We start from the raw sequence: 17612 nt of genomic DNA, 5'->3' as shown, positions 1-17612 counted from the left end.
TCACAGTCTCAAAGTGCTTCGCACGGTTTGTCACAACAACAACCAGTCAAGGTGCTCGAGCTCCACTGGGAATTCATGTTTCTGCATCCATTTCCACCAACGGGTGGAGCGAGAGAGACGGGGGGACCGAACAGCCAACAGAGGAGCAAAACCAACAGTCGGAGACTCACAGCAGTTATTTATGACTGCAGGAGTCACTGTCATGTGAGGGTCTGGAAATAAAGGACACTAGATGGACGACACTGTGCTGCAGTGGTTTGCACTGTTCCTCCCACGTCAGGGAGATTCTAGAGGGACTTGCATGTTCTCCCTGTCGGTCAACCGGCCGCTGGCTCTGACCTTCTGAATGAAGCCTGGAGGAGACCAGTGGATTCAAACAAAATGGAATTATTGATTATCAGTAATGTGATCTAGAAGAGTTGTGGCTTTATTGGCAGCAGCTGCTGGCCACAGGAAGTCACTGAGCTGCAGCTCGGTTGTGTTTTCATTCCCGTCAGTCTCAGCCTGCACAGGATCGTCTGTCCTCCTCTGCTGCTGCTCGAGCGCCGCTCAGGTTCAGGAAGTAACTGAACCGCTCTGCTCTTAAATGAAACCCTGAGGAACGTTCTAGAGTTGTAGGACTCACCTGGAGGGAGGCTCTTTGGCGAAGTCCGGCAGCGGGTAGCTGACGTAGTCCTCGTCCAGCAGGAAGACGTCGGTGCTGGTGAGGATGAGTGTGCGGGGCTGGAGGACCGGAGACGAGGAAGAGGAGGAGCCTGAGAGAGAGCAGCTTTGGCCGGGCTGACTGCTCTGGACCTGGAGCAACACATTGAAAAGCAGGCAAGACAACCTCAGAAATAATCCCTGAGTTAAAGTGTAGAAAGAGCAGCAGCAGGAGAAAACCAGCCGGGCGGCTTCAGGATGAACTGCTGAGGAGGACGTCCCTCCACAGGGCAACGACATTAGAAACACACGGACAGGATTTCATTCACCATTTAACCTCAAATGTATAATCTGGGACTATCTGGAGACGACCCATATGTCCACAGGGAGAACATTCAGTCTCTGCACATAAAGCTCCAATCAGAACCCACATCACCGTACGGCCCGGTTCTGATGGACGCTATTTGCCTCCTTATGCTTCTTTATTCGTGTTTATGCTGCTTCGCCTACTGTTGTGCATTGAAAATATAAATATTCACTTTTGTGACGATTATAATTTAATCCTAAACGTGCCAGAGAAGGTATAGTAATACGAGGGTTTTGTGTATTTAATACACAGGTTTTGCTCTTTGTACCCAACAAAAGAAACTAAATTCAAGTATTAATTACGAGGTTTTATTTCCTTTGTCTCTACGAAGGAAGGTGAGCAGAGACTTTGACTGGAGTCCCAGAAAGGTTAAAGGTCATCCCCCCTCCTGATCGTCCTCTGGCTGGTTTATGCTTCTGGTAAAGCTTCATTATTTCTTTTAATGTATTTCTTTAGTTTCTTTTAAAGCTTTATTGCATTTCTTTTATTAATAAAAAGAAATTACTTTTATTACTATACGATTACTATTACTTCCTGTGAGCTCTACTTCATGTGGGCTCTACTTCCTGTGAGCTCTACTTCCTGTGAGCTCTACTTCCTGTGAGCTCTACTTCCTGTGAGCTCTACTTCCTGTGAGCTCTCATCAACGGAGACGCTGCAGTCAGAAATCCTCAACGCTTCAAACAGAATGAGTCTAAAGGAGGAAGTCCTGACCTGGAAGACCAGCAGATACAGCAGGACGTTAAAGGAGCGCGAGGCCGAGGAGGAGGAGGAGGAGGAGGCTGCGCTGGCAGGAGTCTTCCTCTCTGCCACGATGAAGGTCAGGTCTCCCATCTCTTCCTCACTGGGGTAAATGAACTTCACCTTGCTGCTGTGGACGAGCTCGTAGTTCTGCATCTTACCTGCAGCAGGAAACAAACAAAACAAAAGACGTTCTCATCGCCTCTGAAAAGCTGCAGGTTGATTTTCCTTTCCACAAATTAAATCATCTGTGATTAAAGGGAGTGGTTCCCTCCCGTCTGCAGAGCCTGCTCACATGACGCTCACATGACGCTCACATGACGCTCACATGACGCTCACATGACGATTTAAGTGTTTTCACTGCTATTCATCGTATTTTATTTCATTGTCTGGAGGTCTTATCTGTTCCAAAGAGAATTGATTTTATTGCAACAAACAAAAAAGATTTCAGACCTTCCATGGATCTATAAAATGATCCTGCTGTTAGACTGAAAACGTCTGACGAGTCACAGAAAACTTTTCTTTTTCTTAATATCCTGAAACTGATGAATCAGAGTTTAAACACAAGAGTTTAATAACTACAAAACAAAAGTCTCTGATGTTGTTCCTACATCCCGAGAACTGCATATGGGCTGTTTGGGTATTTACTTGCTTCTTTTGCGATTTCTGAAGTTGGTTCTGATAAAAAAATATATATACATAAGGCATTTACTTCATACTGCAGCTTGGGAAAACAGATTAAAAGTAATCGAGCCACATATTGTCAGAGTATAACCTGGTTCTCTATAGAGAAGCACCGATCCACTTTTCTGTAATTCTGACACCGATACCTGAATGTGTATATCTGCCGGTACCGATACTATTCAGATACCAGAGCTGTTTGCTTTAATATTATTATTATTATTATTGTTGATTTTAAATGAGGCTGTAATAAACTCCTCTGTACAGTAAAGTATGAAATGTACTAATGTATACATGTATTCTCTCTAAAGACAACTTGAGGTTAGTATCAGGTCAGAAAAAGAAGCAGTACAAAGTACTTTTGTTCCATGTGGACAATGTGGGGGTCTGCGTGACATCATCATCTCATAATAAACTAGTTCTATCTTTAAAAGCTCAGAATGACTTTATTAATCCCTGGGGAAACTCTTGAGCAAGGCAGCAGCAACGCAATGTTTCCAGCTCTAACGCAGCTCCAACCATTGGGACTATTTTCAGGGAGTTTAGCGTGGAGTAGGACGCAGCTTCACGGAGGTGTGAATCGCCTGCTGACAGCCTGGAGGAGCTGCTGCTCATTGTTCTGATGTCAGTGCTGTTCTCCTCCCAGAGCTGGAGTTTGAAAACGCTGACGTCTGGCTGCAGAGCGCCGCCCTGCTGGACTACGGCTTTGTTAATATTCATGTTGCTGCGTTGCTTTGTTAACATCCACGTTGCTGCGTTGCTTTGCTAACATCCACGTTGCTGCGTTGCTTTGTTAACATCCACGTTGCTGCGTTGCTTTGCTAACATCCACGTTGCTGCGTTGCTTTGCAAACATTAAACGTTGCTTTGCTAACATCCGCGTTGCTGCGTTGCTTTGCTAACATCCACGTTGCTGCGTTGCTTTGTGGTGTTTTAAGTGTAAAATCCCTCCAATCAGCAACATGTTGCCATGAAAAGTTGGATAGCACACTGCTACTTCCCTAGCCTGCTCGCTGGCTGCAAACTGTGGAATGGATTTCCTGACTCATTCCTCCTGGTCTCATTGAGACCCCCCCTCCCTCCTGGTCTCTGAGACCCGCCTCCCTCCTGGTCTCATTGAGACCCGCCTCCCTCCTGGTCTCATTGAGACCCGCCTCCCTTCAGGAAATCCAGAATCTGTACCGGTGTTTGTGCTGGTAAACTGAGAGTAGAAGTCCTGATCCGACGGCTCTGGAGGTGGAAGCTGCTGCTGCAGACTGAGAGCCGACATCAACTCCTGCAGGAAGACGCCCGTGGCGTAGCTGTCCCTGCTGAGGCAGCACACGATGTGGTCAGCCGAGCGTCCTGCAGAGACCGAGCACCGTTACTCAGCAGCTGCTTAAAGTTGCACGATAATGTAATGTGTAATGAAATGTGGGTGAAAATCCACCGACCTACGACTCTGAAGTACTGGTCGAACAGTCCCACGTTGACGGCCAGCAGCTCCGACAGTCTGATGGACAGACAGCAGCACAGAGACGCGTCTGCATCTCCACAGTCGGACACGTCCAACACTGAGACAGACAGAAAGATGAAACTAATGATTTTCTAAAGCTGCAATAGACACAAAACACAAACACAGATGGGAAACTTAAACATTTAGTGGTACATCTCATTAGAGTAGAAAAGTTTTTATGGCCTCCAGTTAAAAATCTGACCTTTTGAAACGCTGTAGTATTTTAAGACAGTCCCTTTGATTCTAAAGATTTATACGCCGAAGTAACAAAGAACACAAACATGTTTAAGGATAACTGAAGTTGCGTGACATAAATTCAAAATATATAATTTCACTCTTAATTAACATTAAACAAAAGCATTTCCTCTGTATTGCAGCTATACCTGAACCTAAACACCTTCACATCTTGTACTAAAGCAGTGATTCTCAAACTGAGGCGCGTCTATGAACGGTGGAACGTGAGCGCCCTCTAGTGACATGTGGAAGAAAAACGTACGGCCCCGCTAGAGAGTCCAATATCACCGCAAAATGAAACGTTCCAGCTGTGAGACATTACAACATTAACTGCAATACATCTCTTTTTATAATTTATTTATTTATTTCCAAACATGAACAAAAGAAATGTCTTACATTGAGAATGACGCAGTTCAGAAACTTCTGTGTAAAACTATTCAAGTTCTCCACAATCTGATCCTGGAGAGACGCCCCGGCAGCACCAACAGTAAAATATGAAGGACTCCCGAGGCGCCGAGGTCTCGAAACATAATCCTATCGTGTTCTGCCCGAGTCGGTGGCGTCGACGCCTCTTACCCGAGGGATGAGCGAGCGTGGCGGCAGAGTCCTCCAACAGGAAGTAAATGGAGTCGGTGGAGAGCAGCAGACAGCAGGTGAGTTCAGCCTCGGGGGATTTGTAGAGAACCACAGAGAGCCACAAGACCTGTTTGATCTCCTCGGCCTCAGACTGAGTGTCAGAGAGGAAAAGAGGAAACAGGAAACAGATGATTAAATGACAGTATTACAGTTCTGCCTGCACCTCGCTGCCAGCTGGTCACCGTTCATTACACACACCTGAAGATTAACCAGCTCAGACAGCCGCCATCATTCCTGTGCTGCACAACATGACCTGAATATAAAAGCCTGAAGATAAAAAATAACCTCTTTTCTTCAGGCCTGTTTTTAGTTGAAGAAAAAAAAACACACACTTCATTTATGAGCCTCGGCTGTCGATGACCTCGTCACCACTTCACTGCTTTTCCACCCATGGACTTATTTGATAGATACAGACTGAGAAAATCCTACATGAGCTGAAGTTCTGGAGACGTACTGACCCAGTCCTATAGACTTTATAATCTCTTCCTTCTCAAACTCACCTGAATCTGAACACTATATACTATCCTCAATAAGGATAGAACCATTATCAATCACTTCGACTGTCAGTGGTCATAATGTTATGGCTGGTCCAGGTAATGTGGCTTCATTATGGATAAGCAATGCACCTGATTTCCAGCCTCTGATAAAATAAAGAAAGGTGACTTGTCTGTCTCGACTCTTAAACCCGGACAGTATTCGTCCTACCAGAGCAACGTATCTGTGGAAGTAGGTCAGCAGCTGAGTCTCTCCTAGTCCAGCCAGGAGCTTCAGGCCTGGAGTGAGACCAGGGATCAGGTGTGGGGATGGCTGGTTCTCCTCCACCTGGAGACCAGAGGAGTCCCAACTGAAGAAAGTCAAGAAAAAGTCAATAGGTTTCCCTTAAATAGTGTAATTTCTCTTATTCAGCAGACAGTCACACTCACAAACAAGGAAATGGTGGGAGCTGCCATGAAATGTGGTCAACCTCAATGCCTTGCTCAAGGGCAGAAAGAAAACCGGCTCCGCCACGGCTTCCCAAACTGATCTGATCTTAATATCAGACGTCCTTGACCAACAAATACCAAGCTGCATGGCACCAATCAGCATTCACACGCCGTTCATCTTACTGGAGTAAGATAAACTCACTGAGAGATAACTGATAGAAAACAGGAGCGCCCTGGCCTTAATCAAAGTACATACTGATTAGCATTCAGCTGGAAGCACAGGCTCGTTCACTAAACAGAAAATGGTCAAAATAAAAATAAGAATCTACCTGCTAGAGCTGTGAGACTTTCTGGTTCTGGAGCAACAACACTGGTCCTTGTTTCTGAAAGAACCTGAAAACAACATAGAACAACAAGCTGATATACTGGGGGAAAAACTCTATTTAAAAAAATGTACAAACAAATGAGAGTATTGCTGCAGTATGACTGAAAAACCTCCAATAATTCTGTTTGACTGACAGAAAAAGCTCAATGTTATAAAAAATAAATCTATACAGCCCAATTTAAACAAAACTGGAATAAATCAAAATACGGAATGGAAACAGACAATGAACTCTGGCTGATGCTCGGAGGAACTTTCTCCTGCTGTAAGAAAACAACGGAGGCTAACGGTGGACCAGCAGCTCCAGGTCTCGTTACACCTGAGGACGGAGAAATAACTCATATCTCATACGTCACTGCAACTTCTAGCTTGTTTTGTTTCCCTCTTAGCGACGTCTTTCTTTACAGATCCGTTCCATCTTCCGCTGGTCTGTATAAAGGCTAGCTCGTCTTGTTCTTCTCACCTGGATGTGGACGCGGCTTGCAGGGTAACGCCACCAGCTTCAGCCCGTCCAGCGAGGCCCTCCGCCGGCTCAGTTCCCCCAGAAAGGAGCTCCGGTCCTGGGCCAGAGGGAAGAGCACCGGCAGCTTCTGGTCGGCCAGCAGCAGCTCCACCGAGTGACTCCGCCTGGACACAACGTCATGATGAGACACAAGAACACCAACATGAACCAGCTTAAAAAGCTTTTTAAATCATATTTCATTAGCAGGTATAAGAAAGAAGAGCAACAATTTTACCGAGGACAGCAACAATATATAATATGTATGTAATGGTATAAAATATATTAACACTTAATAAACATGATAAAAGGTATATATTGTGATAGAGAATATCATTAATTGAAATATTGCCACTATATTTTGTATTTAAAATGTAACTGATGAAATTTCAATAGTATATTAATATTATGTACATGTCATGTACATTCATGAGTATGTGTATAAGTATGCATGTATGTATATGTTTGATGTGCATGTATAAACTGTATATATAAAACTTGTGTATAGTATATATTGAATGGGTATTGTAAAAATAGTAATATCAGTTTGCTTTTGTCGTCTGTGTGACATTATCACGACAGCTTTGTTTTGATTATTGTGAATAAGTTTTATTTCAACCGACACCCCTTCAGCTGATTAGTTGGACAACCGAGTTTCACTTGTTCTGTTTTGTTTTCTGAAGAGTGTCAAAGTAAAATTCAAATTCAGAAGATAATGAAAGAGAATGAGTTAATTCTCTGGTTTTAACTCAATATGATTAATTTAAAAAATACTGTGTAAGTCTGAATATAAGGTTTCCTTGGTCTCAGAATCAGCTGTGAAGAAGTGGAGTGGTTTGATTTGCTATGACCTCCAGGTACAGAACCTTTCAGAGACTCCATCTGTTCACAGCTCCTCTACCTGCGGCTGTGTTGTGGGTCTGGACACGCCGAGGTGCTTCTGTCCCCGGCCCGAGGGTCTCTCTCTCTGGGGTGAAGCACCACGGAGCCCAGGGGAACCCGGACCAGTCTGCACCAGGAGGAGGAGCCATGAAGACCAGGACTGCTCATCTCCTTCCCCACCAGCTCTCTGAGGGCCATCCTCAACATCCAGAGGTGTCGGTGAGTGAGGAAGAGCAACGACGGGAGTCCAGACTCCTCAGGTGAGAAGTCTACCAGGTGCAGGTGTGTGCTGGGAGCGGAAGAGGAAGACGAGGAGGAGGAAGAGGGCTGCAGGTAGGCAGTGTAGCCTCCCTGGGCTCCCTGGCTCTCCTCCAGCTCCCAGGAGTTGAGAAGCGACCGAGGAAGGAGCTGAGGAGTGTCGGGGAGCTCCGGGTCTGAGCGAGTCGCCTGGAAGATACGAGTGAGGAAGACTGGACTCAGTAACTGTTGAAGCTTCGACATGTTTTGTGATCGTCCACACATTTGGTTTTTTTATCACCACAGATGCTCATTTGTTTCTGCAACACACGACAGATACTGAAGCTCCATTTTCCAGATAGCATTTGGTATGTTGGCTCTAAAAGAGGCTGCGGTGGTGGAGGCTGGAGCGGTCATGACTGGTGGTCCCTAGTTGGAGTCTCGCTTTGGCTCTTTCCATGTTCTCTCTATTCCAGTTTCCTCCTGCTGTCCACAAACATTAAGGTTGGTGACTCCCAGTCTAACTGCCTGTCTGTTTGACACATGGAGCAATCGGAGTGCGTCTGCTCTGGAATCCTGTTCAGGTTGCTCCCTGCCTTCATACATTCAGCTCTGATTGGCTCCTGCAGCACAAAACAAAGCCGTGAAGCAGAAACAGAAGATGGATGCTGGTTTGTAGTTGCAGCGGTGGAAACTGGGTCCAGTGGTTAAAAAGCGTGTGTTTGCTCATCATGTAGAAAACAACAGTAAACATTCACACATTCCTCCGAGGGACTTAAAACACCAACTTATGGTGGAAGGTGGAAAACTTAGGGACTAAATTTACACCTAAATACACGATATGAAACTGAATGAATCTGCAGAACATCAGCAGTAGTTCGGGGGGGGGGGGGGGGGGGTATGGCAAAAATATATCAGGATTTGTTTGTAATAACATCATGATTCTTTGTCACATTGAGTTTTGAGATTCATTTGCAAGTTTCTGAACAGAGCAAACAAACCTTTACCACATGTAACAGAAACAATAAAAGATCATTTAGGCCAGAGAGCCTTTCTCAACATATTATAGCTTCAATCATTTGTGCAATTTTGCCAACGTGTGCAAATAACGTAAACATACTAAAAGGTAAATAACTCTGATAACGTTACTCCTGCTACAGAACAAATAAACTGCGCCTGGATTTTGAGGTCGTATTCACATGAACAGTGAAAAGTCTTATTTCAAGTGGGAAAATAAAAATCTCAACTTGTATAAACTAAGGCAATTCTGCAAAATGATATTTAAGTTATTTCTAAAGGATTTAACTACCAAAACACTAAATAACTTATAGAAAAGAGTCAAGTAAAAATGCAAACTTAAATAAGTGAGACTTCTTTCATTTCATTACCTTTTGAATTATTTTGAAGGAGTGGAGGCGAGGAATTAAGAATGTAGAGGAATCACTGGTCTGTGGATCAGCGTAGAGCTACGACATATAGATAGTGTTCTACATATGATTCTTGGCTCTCTCTGCTTTGTCAGATTATCAACACGTTCTGATCCTTCACTATCGCCGTACTGCACAGCCTAGTGTAATATTAAAAACATTGGGTTTTTTAAATCTTTGCAAAACCAGTTGGTGTGTTCCTCCGTCTGACCTGCAGCAGAGCTGTCAGCTCGTTTCTCGTCCTTCGGAGCTCCTCGGCGTTGGAGAAGATGAACCAGCGGGTCGACCTGCCCTGGAGCTGCAGAGCAAGACAAGAGTCTGGGAGTTGTGCTCTGGAGGAGAGCAGGAGATGGGAGTAGGGCAGCAGGAGGTCCACCTGCAGGCTGGACAGAACCTCCTCCACCGCCGGACTCTGATCCTGGCCTGTGAACAGAAGAGAAAATGACTCCTCAGTTCCCTAAAGCACATGTGTGGACCTCAGGTCCTGGAGGGCCGCCGTCCTGCAGGTTCCCATGTCTCCAAGCTTCTCAGAATGAGCGGCTCGTCATCAGGCTCTCTGTTGAACTCGGTGAGGAACCATCCAGGAAGTCCTGCAGGGCTGCGGCCCTCCAGGACAGGAGCTCCCTAAAGGCAGTCTACGGTAGGAAAAACAGGTCCAAACAGGTTGTAGGAGTAAAGTTTGACTGAGTCTCTGTTCACCTGCGTCCACGTTGGTCCTCATGAAATCAGGAGAAAGATACAGGAGGCCCAGCAGGCGGGTTGTCAGCACCAGACATGCTTCCCTCTGCTTCACCTCCTCATCTACCTGAACACAGCAGCACCACAGAACTCTGCTGACCCCGATCTCCTGCTCCTCCTCCTCCTCTTCCTCCTCCTCATCCTGATGGTCGCCGGGCTCCTCAGTAACTGGAGCCGGGAGCGGCGTGGAGGAAGAGGAGGAGGAGCCAACCAACTCCTCCACAGAGTTATCCAGACTCATTTCAAAGTAACCGTCTCTGGAGCTCGGACTGGAATAACGAGCACAAAACAACAGAGCAAAAGCAGCTTTTAGTACCAAATGATTTGGTTCATAAGTAAACACAAATGGCAGTTCTTATTAAACCTGATGAAGATCGATATGACGGCACAGTGACTGCAGAGTTGATTACTACGACCATGAACACAAGGAAACTCAAAAAGAGTCAGAAAAGCATGTGAGACGTTGACAAATCTCACCAAAACAGTGTAATATAGAGAAATTAAAAAGGATTTAGCACAAATGAGTAGAAATTCAAATCTAGATACCAGCACAATCTTTACTGAAATAAAAAATAACACTTTAGAGACCAGGAAGCAAATCAGGCGTGAGATAAAGGCAGAAACTCTGGAGAGATCTGATCAATAAAAACACTTCATAACAATCATGTGACGTTGGTGACTTTCTTTGTGTCATACGTGCTCCTCGTTATTCACTGCAAAGGAAGAATGTTTTTCCTTCTTTAGAACAGCTTCAATGACAGGTTACCTGACACGCAACTCAATACTGAGCAATTGTCTGAATAACACTGAAATCTGGAGGATATCTTTGATGTAAATGAAATACAAACAATCTCTAAATTAGCAAAAAGCAAAGAATGAGGCCTCGTGTCAGTGTACTGAATCACATTGACCTCTGACCTTCTGTCTTCCTCACAAATTCGTACCATGAGTGTTTCAGATCAAAGTTTTTTGGGGGGAAAAATGGGCAGATTCACTCAATCATCGCTCATTTTTTGACAGTTCTACCGCCATAAAATCTAAATAAATCCACTCATCTGAGGGTTAAAATATCACAGTTCAAAATGTGTGACAACAAAATGATGACTTTAGAACACCACAGTGTGTTTGTTTAGAGGACTCGGGCTAATAACTATTAATCCAAGTTAAAAAGCAGAACAATTATTCTTTGAAGGGCTCTGAGAAACAACCAGCAGCATCTCCAGGGTTTTATAACCTCGTGGGGCTCCTGTTGAATTACCTGGGACTGCTCACTTCAGTGCTCTCCACAGGAGACTGAACCTGTCTGGACTCACAGCTGTTCTCCTCTTCATCCCTCTCTTCAACCTCATTCACCTCCTCTTCCTCCTCCTTCATCTTCCGCTCGGTCAGCGTGGAGCCGAGGCGCTGGGAGAGCTGGGTAATGAAGTCTTTGTTGGAGGAGGACAAGGAAAGTAGGTGAGGGGGAAGCAGAGGACACCGTGGAGCAAGGCAGGACCAACAGCTGGCTTCCAACGGTCTGGAGGAGGAGGAGGAGGAGGAGGAGCAGACACAGCTGTAGGACAGAGGGAGGAAGATTACTACATTATCACATTACAGAGACGAATTAAAAACTTAATTTACAGAGAAAGTAAAGCTGCCTGGAGAGCTGGGATGAGACAATGGCAGAGGAGATGGGAAAACATCTCTAAGGAGCAGTTTGTGTATTTTCTGTGCACTTGGTGTCATAAAGGATGATTTAAATCCTTTTTCTGTTTGAAACGACGCGGCTGACAGAGTCTTCATCGGTTTGGATTGTTTGGCTTTTCAAATTTGTCAAATAAGACTAAAGTTGCTGCTTCCACTATGAATGAAATCACTTTATTTGAAAATGAAAGCAAAATAACGACAGAGTATCATTACACATTAAAAAAACGGTGGCAGGATATAAAATCTTATTAAATCTGGTCTCCATCAGTTTATGATCAATAGGATGCTTCTCTGCCATGTGAACCACAGCAGGGCAGTGGTGGCCTGGAGGACAGAGCAGTCACATCTGGAAGGTCTGAATCCCACCCAGTTCAACCTGAAAGAACCTCTGGTGGCGCTGCTCCTGCCAAGTCCAACAAGCACATGGAAAACGTGTGGCGGAGACAGAAAGGACCAGCGTCATCATGAGTAAGTTGATTGTTTTGAACTGAATGGAATGTTGTGTTTCCTGACTGAAGGAATCGTCTGGAACCGACAGGAAGCAGTGAGCGAACGTCACAAACAAGTCAGGGTTTCGTGTTTAGTGGCTCATTTTGGCTCAAGTTTGCTTTTTGGAAAAAATAACCTTGCATCATTGGAAAGTGTCTTTATTTTCAATCAAAAGGTGCCATGCTATTAAAGAACATGCATTTGTGGGATGAGCAGCCGAGCTGAATATGCACTGGGCGGCCACCGACACAAACGGTGAATAAAAGCAAACTGCACGGGGAATATCGGGCCTGTACTTCCTTTGTGAAGTAAAACTAGGAGCAGTTATGAGAGGAACCACTGCAGCAGTTAAAGGTTCCTACGAGCACTAAGTCACACACATTTCCACACAGTTTCATCATAAATTCTTCTGATTCCAACACTTGCAGGCCTGCTGGTGTTCCTCCTCTGCTTGGTGCTTTGAACACACACATCAATGTTAACCCAACAATTAACACAATCAGGTGACACGTGTAATGCTGGCGTCACTCTTTGGAATAATACTCCACGCATTCAGAACTATTCAAAAAGAAACGGTAATGATGGAGAAGGAACCGTTTCTAAGACGTGATGGTGTGACTGCTGGATGTTCAGACTGACCAGACGGCGGCTGGAGACGTGGTGGAGGTAGAAGTGGTGGGGGCGCCAGGCTGTGCAGAACTGGACGGACAGACAGCAGGTTGATTTACCTGCAGATAAACACACAGAACAACATGACACAAACTTTTCAACCAGATGTGTTGAACTCATTTCAGATCAGGAGCCACAAAGAGCTCAATTTGAGCTCAAGGGGGCCAGACCTGGAAAATAAAAGCTTAATGATGAATAAATACAAACAACTCTTTTCTCTCTGTGTTACTGGAAAAAAATACAAGGAAATCCTTAAAATGATCACATTTGATGCCTTTTTAATAAAGCTGAACGTGAACAATGTGAAATGTTCCTAAGAAAACAAGTGCAATCACAAATCCAACCAGTTTAAAATAAAACACTAATTTAAATAAATAAAAAAATTTAAATAAATTAGATAATAAAAAAAATCAACTAAATGAAATAATTAAAAATTTTTAATAAAATAATAAAAAAAATTAATAAAAAATATAAAACAATAAAATATAAAAAATAAAATAAAATAAAAGTATCTTGGTTGTTGCTCCAGGTGTGTGTGTTTTACCTGTGCACGGTCTGCAGACAGGAGGTGTGCGTTGGTGTTGGAGCTTGAAGGGGGCGGGGCGGCGTCCACAGGAGGGAGGAGGCTGGGGGGAACGGGGGCTTCTTCTCTGCTCGTCACTTCTAAAACAGGAAACGCCACACATCAGCGGTGTCGGCCGATGGGAAATTTGTAAACTCTTCAGCGACACACAGATCGAGGGTGGAACAGTTCTGAACCAGATCTTTAAATTCTGGTTTATTTGTAAAATTAGGACTGAGCAAAAGCAGAGTCTGGTCCTGCATGTCAAACAAAGATATTAGTGTGATCAGCCAATAAAAGAAGGTTAGTGACACAACAAGCAGCCAGAATCCCTCTAAGTTCCAAGTCCTGCTTCTTACGGTCCTACGATGAGACACATGAAGCTGAAATCCCTGGTCTTCATCACACTTTATTCCCTCGACATCGAGGGGAGAAGAGACTTTGACCTCGACTTTCCAGGTTTAAACGTTTTAAAAGTTCCATGTCGAAACAAGAATAGAAGTAACACTTGTGTGAAGATGCTAGAAGTGGTAAGTTATGTGAAAACGGCACTGAGCTGGTTTAAAAGCAAAAGCAGATATAAAATCAGCACATCGGTGGATTTAACCTATTTCTGCTCTTTCAATGCTTTTCTTTTTTTAATTATTATTATTCTGCAGCAGGTTTTGTGATTTAGGACGTGTTTCCAGTTTCCCCTGCAGCTCCACGCCAGAGGAACGTTCAGGTGATCAGAATCACAGAGAAAAGCCAGTTAAGAGTGAAAAGCTCAGAACTCCACAGTGGAAAGAGACAAAAAGCTGCTATTTTAAATAAACACGGTTTATTTCATGCATTTGACAGTTTCTGTAGCAAAAGTCTCTAAGTTTGTTTTTTTTTACATTTGATGCATCTATTATAATCTGCTGGACATTTGTGATTAATAAGCTTGTGCTAAAGTTACATTTATCTTTATCTATAAATTGATTTATGTTTGATTTAAAGATAAACCTTTTGCCTGAAACTCAAATACGTATTTTCCTGACCAATACACCAAGAAGAAATGTCTAAAACTATTAGTTAAAGGAGCAACTTTGGTGAGTGACAAACCGTCTTAATCACAAATGGAATGAAGCCGAGCAGAGAGGCTGCAGCGGCAAAGTTTTCCACTATTTTATGTCCTCGTGACCTCAGGGTTTGGGTAGTTTTGCACCATTTGTTTGTGACGTCTTCCACTCTTACTTTTTGTCAAACAGCTCCGGGCTGCTAGAAATAAACTGTTGAGGAAATCTGTGGGAGCTTGATTGGTTATGAAAATAAGTTAGATATTGTTTGTAGCTCCAGAGAGACAAAGTACCTGTCAACATTTTTTCAATATCATGCATCTGCTTTAAAAAAACAAAAAACAGCACTGCACAGCCTGATACATACATGATTACCTTGGCTGGAGCAGGCAGCCTGCTGGGCCGGACAGGAAGAGGAGGAGGAGGAGGAGGAGGAGGAGGAAGAGGATTTGACAGCAGGAGGTGCAGCAGCAGAGGAGCAGAGGAAGGAGGGAGAGGAGGAGGAGGAGGAGGGGGAGGGGTGAAGAGGTGCGGCAGCAGACAGCCTGGTCTCCTCACTGATCTGACGAGAGGACAGAGAGGAGGAAGCCTTCAGAGATCATCATCATCATCCCATCAGAGAGCTGGAACCAGCAGCTCCATCAGCTCCATCAGCTCCATCAGCACAGAGCCTCCCTGAGGTTCAACACTCTGCGCTGCACATTTACAACTTACAAACGTCACATTACAGTCGTTTAACTCGCAGCTTCAATATGCAGAGTGGCGTTTTTGAGACAAATCTGAGATGCAAGTTGTCGCATGCGTGCAGAAATGGCGTCGTCAACAATAAATATTCTGACCTGGTGGATCTTTGTCTTCCAACTTGTGAATGTTATGCAAATAAATAATCATAATAAAATTTATAACACACTTTACATTTAAATAATCTGAAAGTGCTACAGGAAAAAAAATTAAAAGGTAAGTCAAAGAAATAAAAATAAAGTTTAAAAGGAACAAATAAAACACAATTAATAGAAGGATTTTTTTAAGGTAGATTTTTAGTTGTTTAAAAGCGTCTGTAGTTTGTGGAGCCCTCTAGTGGTCGGGGGGGGGGGCGTTCCAGAGTCTTGGGGCAGTTGAGGAGAAGGAGGTTTGTTCTGGGGGCAAAGTCATTATTAAAGTGCCCGACATACAGCTAAAGTACTTCGATCCTATGTTATCTTTTATGAACGAGCAGAAATGTACAGGAAGTAGTTCTGATCTTTGCTTATTTTGACACGCTGGACTTCCCCCTCTACGTCCACTCTCACGCCAAGCCCTTGGCTTCTTATGCATTTCTTCATTGTGAATTTTTCTGTTAATCTTGTAAAAATATTCATTACTCGTGTGTATAGTTTTTTTTTTATATACTTCTTAATAATGTAAGTACGCATATAGTATTACTGAATTATAATATGATATTACATCAAATAATATATGTGTAGTTTATGTTATATTTTATTCTGTAACATATCTTTTTTCGGTAGAATAATACTAATAGTAGTAGTAGCAGCAGTAATTAGTTACCCCCACTAAATATTGTTTATATGTTTGTGTGTTCATTGTGCGATTCCTGTTGTCAATGCTGCAGCACAACAACTGAGAACACTTAGGATCAATAAAGTCTATTTATCTGCCTTTGAATAATAAACAATACAACGATCCAATATTGTGAAACTTGAAAAAATTCCACTTAAGTGTGACAATGCGTTTCAAAAGTTCCCCCCCAAAAAGTGAAACTAAGTAATTTAAGGCGCCACAGGGGGGCAGTAGAGATCACTGTCGTCTCATCATGAGAGCTTGTGGTTCCAACCTGCTGGAATATTAAAGAGCAGCTCAGAAAGGTTTGCATGTTCTCTCTTTGTACACAATCTGAATTCATGCCTCAGTTTCTGGTTGTTTGTTCCCCAGCTGTGATTGGCTGCAGGTCCTTCGAAGACCTTAAAGTGAGTGGATGAAATAGCAAGAACAGGTGGATCAATGTCATGTGACTTCATCTCCGTCCGGAGACTCGTTTATATCTCCAATCAAAGTGAGTCAGATGTCTGCAGATAGACGAGTAATTCTGATCGTCGTCATTTAATTACGGCTCAAATGACAAACGATCCTGGAAACGTTCAGCCAGATTATTTAATACGCCTTTGGAGGGGTTCAAATAGAAACTCAACACCCCCCCCCCCCCCCCCCCCCCCCCCGTTACATAAACGTACCAAACTTCAACCTTTAAACAGGCAAATGATTATATTTAGTAACTCCCACATTTCTTTGGAGTTTTAAAAACAGGCGTGACTTGTGGAGGATTTCTCTAACTTGGCTCTTCTCATCTTAAAATAAACACTCGTGTTTTCCAAGTTCGCTTCAATAAAACTTCTCTTCCTCGGTGCTCCTGATCGACGTGCTGCTCTGGAGGACGTTATACTCAGAGCTGCTCAGAAAACACATATATTGTAGTAAAGTAGGACCCAGTAGTGTTTAAGATTGTACAAAAGCTTTGACAGAACTCCTGTTGCAGGTGGATCTTTTCTCCAGACAAAAAGCTTTAACTTAAGAAATGAGTGTGACTGTAGTTAGTTTTACACAATGTACTCATGTTAAACAGTGTTGGTCTTTAGCTTTTAGGATCAAAAAGGACATTTTTGTGATTTTCCACCCAATTAAATTTGTCTGGAGCCAAAAAGCGTAATTATCTATAATGAAGGAAAAATGAAACGCCCCAGAAAATCTTTGCAAAATGAAAACTGAGGATAGATTTAGGACATTTTATTGCAACAAATTAGAAGAATCCTATTAGATTTATTTTTGCTTCTGGAACCGATTTTAGCATTTTTAACATTTGAGCTGTTTTATACACGCTGGCTGCTTTAGCTGCTTTATCTATTCAGGCATTAGTCGCTGCTGCATCTCTTAATGAGTCCAACAGTTTTAGTTTGGACTATTTTTGATCAACGGTGTGGTGTGAACATAAAATCATAATTAAAGTAAAATATTTATTTACGCAGACGTTTCAGGGAGCCTCTAGGGGGGGCTGAAGAGCCACATGTGGCTGCAGAGCAGCAGGTTGCAGAATTCTGGTCTATTCGTATTTAGCATGTTGTTTGTGTCCTGATAAATAAAATGCATTATTCTTATCATCATTATCTAAAATGATGAAAATCCCTTCTGTGTGAGAGCGGCTCCAGATTCAGCTCCTGAACCGTCTGTCACCTCAACATGTGAGCCTGAAAGCCGTTTCTCTGCAGCTGAAGTGGAAACTTATGAATGAAA

The 17612-nt window shown here is 43.4% G+C and overlaps 1 protein-coding gene across 1 annotated transcript in view; it reads right to left on the bottom strand.

The window, feature by feature from the left end:
• Positions 1 to 17612, bottom strand: part of nisch (nischarin) — a 29041-nt gene that overhangs the window by 2277 nt on the left and 9152 nt on the right. The window contains exons 13-27 of the mRNA XM_080462448.1: positions 14706 to 14892; positions 13273 to 13391; positions 12699 to 12787; positions 11143 to 11436; positions 9846 to 10153; positions 9358 to 9569; positions 7502 to 7929; positions 6565 to 6728; positions 6049 to 6112; positions 5502 to 5640; positions 4737 to 4887; positions 3865 to 3984; positions 3614 to 3775; positions 1724 to 1911; positions 626 to 795 (exon numbers count right to left, since the gene is read on the bottom strand). Coding sequence (XP_080318574.1) covers positions 626 to 795; positions 1724 to 1911; positions 3614 to 3775; positions 3865 to 3984; positions 4737 to 4887; positions 5502 to 5640; positions 6049 to 6112; positions 6565 to 6728; positions 7502 to 7929; positions 9358 to 9569; positions 9846 to 10153; positions 11143 to 11436; positions 12699 to 12787; positions 13273 to 13391; positions 14706 to 14892 — 2795 coding nt within the window. The remainder of the gene's footprint in view (positions 1 to 625; positions 796 to 1723; positions 1912 to 3613; positions 3776 to 3864; positions 3985 to 4736; positions 4888 to 5501; positions 5641 to 6048; positions 6113 to 6564; positions 6729 to 7501; positions 7930 to 9357; positions 9570 to 9845; positions 10154 to 11142; positions 11437 to 12698; positions 12788 to 13272; positions 13392 to 14705; positions 14893 to 17612) is intronic.

Source organism: Lipophrys pholis (genome assembly GCF_963383615.2).
Source record: "Lipophrys pholis genome assembly, chromosome: 4".
In the NCBI taxonomy this organism is placed as follows: Eukaryota; Metazoa; Chordata; class Actinopteri; order Blenniiformes; family Blenniidae; genus Lipophrys; species Lipophrys pholis.
This window is presented reverse-complemented; position numbering and strand designations above follow the sequence as displayed.